The sequence below is a fragment of the Charadrius vociferus genome, unplaced genomic scaffold, assembly GCF_000708025.1.
Source record: "Charadrius vociferus isolate BGI_N301 unplaced genomic scaffold, ASM70802v2 scaffold399, whole genome shotgun sequence".
Taxonomy (NCBI): Eukaryota; Metazoa; Chordata; class Aves; order Charadriiformes; family Charadriidae; genus Charadrius; species Charadrius vociferus.
This window is the reverse complement of record NW_009653080.1, coordinates 414,785-421,064: the sequence shown is the minus strand read 5'-3', so window position 1 is coordinate 421,064 and position 6,280 is coordinate 414,785. Positions and strand designations below refer to the sequence as shown.

The 6,280-nt window shown below is 54.6% G+C and overlaps 1 protein-coding gene across 1 annotated transcript in view; it reads left to right on the top strand.

The window, feature by feature from the left end:
- Positions 1–4,621, top strand: part of RBPMS2 (RNA binding protein with multiple splicing 2) — a 31,646-nt gene extending 27,025 nt beyond the window's left edge. The window contains exon 8 of the mRNA XM_009893145.1: positions 4,559–4,621. Coding sequence (XP_009891447.1) covers positions 4,559–4,621 — 63 coding nt within the window. The remainder of the gene's footprint in view (positions 1–4,558) is intronic.
- Positions 4,622–6,280: the final 1,659 nt, after the last annotated feature.

The following is a 6,280-nucleotide window of genomic DNA, read 5'->3' as shown; positions in this document are numbered from 1 at the left end:
CCCCCCTTTATCTGCCCCATTTGTCATTTATTTGTGACTTTTAGGTAGCGCTGGTCTTGTGTGGCAGCAAGGGGGAGGCTCTTCACCTCTGGATGTTCCACCTGGAAGGTGGCACGCAGAGGCACACACTTCTCCAGCTGTGTTCTGGGACAGATGTTGAATGCAGCAGCATGAGGCTAGCTGCTGTCAGCTGGTGGTGTCTGTCTCGTCCCCATGGGCAGGCGAGCAGGAGGTGTTTGCAGTGGTGTGGCCAGACTCCTTTCCAACTGTGAGCTAATGCAGCTCCAGAAACAACCATGTCTTTTCCAGTAAAAGCCTCCCTTGCTCTGCTTTCCTCGCCCAGTGTTGCATGCCTCCATTCACTCTTGATCAGCTTCCTCCTTGATGGATGTAGTATTTTGAGAGATAAGGGCTCTTCCAAAAGCCCTCAGAGAAATTTGCTCCCTGTGGGGAAGTGCTCTGGCTTGGCCTGGTGCGTTGCAATCTTCTTAGGACAACCCTATGTAGTCTCTTGGGGTGCCGGTCTCTTCTTCCAGATGGCTCTGGGAGCCTCACGTTTGCAGATCCTCTCTGCTCCCTGGCAAAAGCAAGATGCTTGGGACGCTTTGAGGGATGTGAAGAGAAGACTGCCCTGGTAGGTGCCACTGTCTTAAAGAGCATGTCCTCTTGGCTAGCTGCTGCTGCCTCTGATCTGGTTCTTCCAGTGCTTCCCGCTGGTTTTGGGAACATCCCTCCTAGTGAAGAGGGTGTTTCTGCCTCGTCCCATCAAGCCCTTAATCTTCTTGTGGGCCGAAAGACCTGGCAGGTCATTCTCTCTGCCTGCCAGCGTGTCAGAGCCTTGGCATGCACCCAGGATCGTCGTGTCAGCACCAGCTTCTGTTGGCTTCCAGGCTGAGCCCCTCTGGCTACAGGGCTGGTCTGCTGGCCAGTGAGACCATGGCAAGTGGGGCTGGCTGGGTTTGTGCCTACAAGTGTTGGAGAGCCACAGGAGGAAGGTGAGGAGAGGTGGTCCATCAGAAGTGGAGGTTTATCCGTGCCAGAGCTATGAACAGCATGTGTTTTAGAAGAAAAGCAGGATTTCTGGAGGTGCTGGAGGCTCTGGCCAGGCTTGGAGTGGGGCGTGTGCATGGGGCAGAAGCTGGCTCAGACCCCCTGAGGAGGGGATGAAGAGCCACCAGGCTTGGGGAGCGGGGTGGGGGATGGCTATCTTGCCTGTGTTCACGCCGAGCCTGGCGTGGGATGGAGGAGGCTCTTGGGGTTAAGCGCTCGCAGCCTTGTGAACGCGGGGGGAGTTTCCTGAGGCTGCTGGGCAGGAGGAAACTAATTCCAGCTGTTGAGGGGAGGGGTGCTGGAGTGGGAGACACTGGCCAGGGAGGAGGACCGCTGGCTGCGGAGGAGAAATGGCTCTGCTGAGCAAGCATCTCCTGGTGACAGGGCTGGCGGGGGAGCGAGTAACCCCGGTCCTGGGCGCTGGCAGCGGCTGTGGTGGGCCCCATAAGGTGTCAGTGATGGTGGTGCCCGCTCCAGGCTATGAGCCTTCCTGGCCTGTGTCGGGGCAAGGAGGTAGCCATGCCCCCAGAGCAGCGTGGTGGCCCCAGGCTTGGGGAGCAAGGGCGCAGCTGGGCTGCGTCCCCTCTCACAGGCTAACAGAGAAGTGAAGGCATGGTGTGTGTGGCACCAAGATAGCACTTTGGTGGTGGCACTAGGTGGGACCCCTCACTGGGGAGAAGGGTCTTGGTGGTAGTGTCCATGCCCTTGATTCCCTCCAGCCAAGGCTGGACTGACTGGGATGCACCTGGCTGCTGTGTCATGGAGCAAGCTACAGGGCCAGCTGGGAGCTGGCTTGGTGGCACCTACTTGCCTCGTGAAGGTGTCTGGCAAGGAGACCGACCAGCCCAGTGTGCCTGGCTACAGACAGCTACCTCAAGTGTGGTGGTGGTACCCGAACAGGAGCCTGGGATCCAGCAGATCTAACCTGAGGAGAGGCTCCCACTAGGACAGAGCCTCTACAAACTCGCAGAGCTCCTCCCTGTAGGAGCCAACACAAGGAGAAGGACTTGAGCTCATGCTTGGGGCTGCTCCGTTACAGGTATCACAGCCCTTGTGCTGCCGGAGGGAGGACTTGGCCATCGCAGGCAGCTGTGCTTTCTGGGAGGCGTGAGCGTATTGTCTCCTCCAGCTCCTGTACGGAGGCAGCGTCAAGGTCTTGGCAGTCTGCTGCATGTCTCTGCATGAAGGAATTTTTTACTAATTTTTTAGGAAGAAATTTTTTACTTTGAGGGTTGTAAGGCACTGGAACAGGTTGCCCAGAGAGGTTGTTGAGGCCCCATCCCTGGAGGTGTTCAGGGCCAGGCTGGACGTGGCTTTGGCAACCTGGTCTAGTGGGAGGTGTCCCTGTCTATGGCAGGGGGGTTGGAACTTGATGGTCTTCAAGGTCCTTTCCAACCTAAACCATTCTGTGATTCTATGAAGGAGTGAACACAAAGCCTCTGGCTTTGCACCTCCATTGGGTGTCAGACTTCTGCTTCTTACAGGGATGAGGGGACCCACCGAGGGTGTGCCTGGCCTGGAGAGCAATCCAAGGGCTGTCACTGAGTCTCTGGGTGTCCTGGTCTTCAGCTCTGTCTCTTCTGAAGACCCGCGTACAGATTCTGGAGGTCTCACCCAGCTGGGGTTGGGGGAAACAGGTCTGCATCTTCCACTCCTGGGTAACTTTGCAGCCAGACTTGTGTTGTCCGGGCCTTCCAGTGCGTTGGTCGGGCAGCGTGCTGCCTGCTAGGTACTTAGCAAGCAGCCAGCTCCTGTTCCCCCCTCATTGCCAGCTGTCCTCTCAACCTGGAGTGGCTTTCTTGATGTCTCTTGCATGCTTGCAGCCTACAGGAGAGACCTGACTCTGGCAAGACGCTGGCAGAATCGCCCTTGCTGGGCACAGCCGTGTAGGGGTAAGATGAACTGTAAAGCCTCTGCCAAACTAGATGCTTTGGCTGCGGCGCCAACTCTTCCTCTGCCCAACTGGCCTGGGACCTTGCTTCCAAGAAAGTCTGCCCACCCTTGACCAATGGTCCCTCTTAACGGGAGAGTGCCGGGCACGGGAGCTGGAGCTGGTCTGGAAATACGGTGTTTTCCCTCTGGCCCTAGAGCGGTGGGATGTGCTTGGGAGGGGAGCATCTAGCCAGGCTTGTTCAGGCAAGGGGACAACCTTGGCAGGATGGTCTGGCAAGGGGAACAGTTCACACTGGGCTTTAGGGGATTTTCCGCCTCTTTTCTACTCATCTGAGTTCAAAGTCCATTGTTCTGCTGGTACCCAGAGCCCTGGATGTGCCTGCTGCTCTTGATGCCTGTCTGCACTGAGGCTGTGCTCTCCTCCCACCAGCTGGAGAGGGAGGAGGGTGGGGATGGCCGCTGTGTTTCAGCCCTTTTTGCAAACAGCAGCAGACCGAGCTCTGCTAGCCGCTCCTGCTGCTGGATCTGTGCTTGGTCAAGTGGCACAGACTCATCTGCTGCTCTCAGGCATGAAGCTGCTAGCTCAGTCCAGCCTGACATACCGGTCTTGCAGACCAAATGGCAGCTGGCTTGCTGCATCTGCTGGCAGGCTGGAAAGTATCTGTTCAGTAACTGTTCCTGTGTCTGCCCGTTGGGTCCCCATCCAGCCATCCTTTCTCAGCAAGGAGCAGCCCTGAGCTGTAGATGCGGCAGCAATGACCTGCCGGGGAAACCTCCAAGTCTTGTTGGGTTGCAGCTCTACCAAGCTCTTCCCATGATGTGGTCTGCCTGGAGCCTCTTCTGATGGCGGGGTTGTGGCTTAGGAAACTTCATGGGTCTCTTTTGTGGTGGATGAGCCAGTCCTTACCCTGTTCGAGTCATGTAGAGGTTGTCTGGTTTAAATGTGTGGTCTTGAGATGCCTCCTTCTGCTGGCTGAGGGCAGAGCAACCACCACCTTGGGGTGTTGCATGCCCAAAGTGAACCTCCTCTGCCCTACCTGAGCCTGAACCAGGGGGAAAGATGTAAACTTGGGGTGTGTGTGGGAGTAGGACCATACTGGGGGTGAACAGCCCCTCCTGGTGCACACTTCTGTTGTGGCAAACTTCAGAGATAACTTGATGGTGAGGAGCTTACCTAGCTTGAACGGTGGTGTTCTGCGTGTTGTAGTGAGCTGGGGCCAGGCATAGGTGTGAATTTGGGGGCTGTCTTCTGGTTGTGCCAATAGGCAGAAGTACTTGAGATGTTGAGGCAAGCCCTGAGGTGGGGTGCTAGCTTCCTCCTTAGATGTGTGGGATCCTGCTGGGCTTCTTAAGGGAGGACCTGGCCAGGTCCCAGTGCCTGGTGAGCCTGAGCCTGTCCTTGTATGAGCCACCATGCTGGGTCGTGCCTGCATGGTGCAGCCCCAGGCTGGGATGCTGCTCGAGTGGTGTTTGGGGCTCATCCCATCGCCTCCTTTCCTATGGTGGAGACATCTCTACTTGCTGCACCCCATACGTGGCCTGAGGAAGCTGAAGGTTTGGGCTCTGGTTGAGATAATCCTGGATCACAGACCTCTGGCGTGGCTTTCTTTTCCAGATGCGCTGGTATCCTCCCTCCGAAGCTACCCAGCAAGGATGGAAGTCTCGTCAGTTTTGTTAGTTCGTTAGTAAGTAATTAATTACTGTTGGAGCCGGGTCCTTGTCTTGCTCGTCCCTGGGTTCCTTGGGCTCTTGTTGGGAGGAGAGATGGGAGCTTGGGCTCAGCCCCCTGCGCCCACCCAAGGATGCAGTTGGGTTCCACTGATGGGTGATGGGGCCAAATCCCCCCTGGCAGGAGCAGGGAGACCCACTGAGCCCCGGGGTGGGGAAAGGGCTGCAGGTGCCGCTCGGGCAGTGCATCCATCCAGACCCGCTTACCCCCGGCTCCTCTCCCGCAGCGTCTCTCCTCGGCTTGTGTTCCTCCTCCCGGCCTCTACACGGAGGGATGTGCCAGGGACGATCGCTCAGACCCCTCTCGGTTTGGTTTGTGGCCAGCGGACAAGGCGCTCCCCCAACCCCCATCCTGGGGGGGCTGCCAGCATCCCCACTCCCTGGACTGTGAAGCCGCCGTGGTCCCCCGCTGTGGGGCCGTGCGCCGCCTCCCTCCCTCCATCCATCCCTCCATCCATCTATCCCTTCCTCCATCCCCAGGACATCCCCCCGACTGAGCTTCGACATCCGGCTGTGCCGAAGCCCAGCCGGGGCGGGAGGGGGGAGGATCAGTCCTGGGCTTCCCTGGGCTCGCCCTGCCCCGGCGGCTCGGCTGAAGGAAACGAAAGGCAATGGGTTTTGCATGTTTTCTGGCATGAATTAAAACACTTAACTTGTGTATGTGTGAGTGTAAGTTTGTTTGTTCTAGCGTTTGTGTAACCGTTAGCAACAGGTCTTGGCCCAACGGGTTGATCCATCAAGGTTTTCATCTTGCTTCGGTGAAGACTTGGCTTTTGAGAAATACTAACTGTCCTTGTCTCACCCCTTCTCCCACCTCCGCCCTCCCCTTCCCAGTACGACCAGAAAAATTTGAAAAATGTTTCTTTTTTTTTTTTTTTCTCCAAGTACGATGCACTGGGTTTCTGTTCTCATCCATTCTTCAGTTTTAAAGTCAGGGTTATTATATTATTTTTGGTTTTTTCCTTCAGACTTCTATATATAGAACGGCTGTAAAATATCTAACTTTTTTTTTTTTCTTTCCACATCCTTCTGATTGGAGAGCATCCAGTCCTGCCAAATAATCAGCCATCCTTATGGGAATACCGAACAAAAAAAAAAAGTACGAGTATTTTTGTACCATGTGTAATAAGGAAATATTTATGCATCATAAAGAATTTCTTGTGTGTTTGTGTGCAATTAATTATTATTATTATTAAAGAGAAATTGTAATCCTGTAAGATAAGTTAATGTTTAGTTAAAAGCTTGAAAGAGAAGGGTTGTCTTCTGTAACAATGATTCAGTCAGGCATAGTAAACAAGAAATTGTGCAATTTTTGTTTTAGCATCTTATTGCTTGGTATTGAAGTGCTTTAAGTATTATACGACCATGGCTGTCTCGCTTGTATTAAAAGATTTGAGAATAAGTTGCTATATAATTGCTGATCCTATGAGAATGTGAAACTGGATAATATATGAAATGCAACCAAAAAAAAAAAAAATATACCCAGAGGCTGCTGTGACTCTTTTTCTGTGGTCTGTTGTGTTTTCTTCTGGGGCTGGGTTGGGATTCTTCAGGCTTGGTGTTACCCACACCCCTTCCCCTCCCTGCCCGCAGGGATGCAGACAGCTCT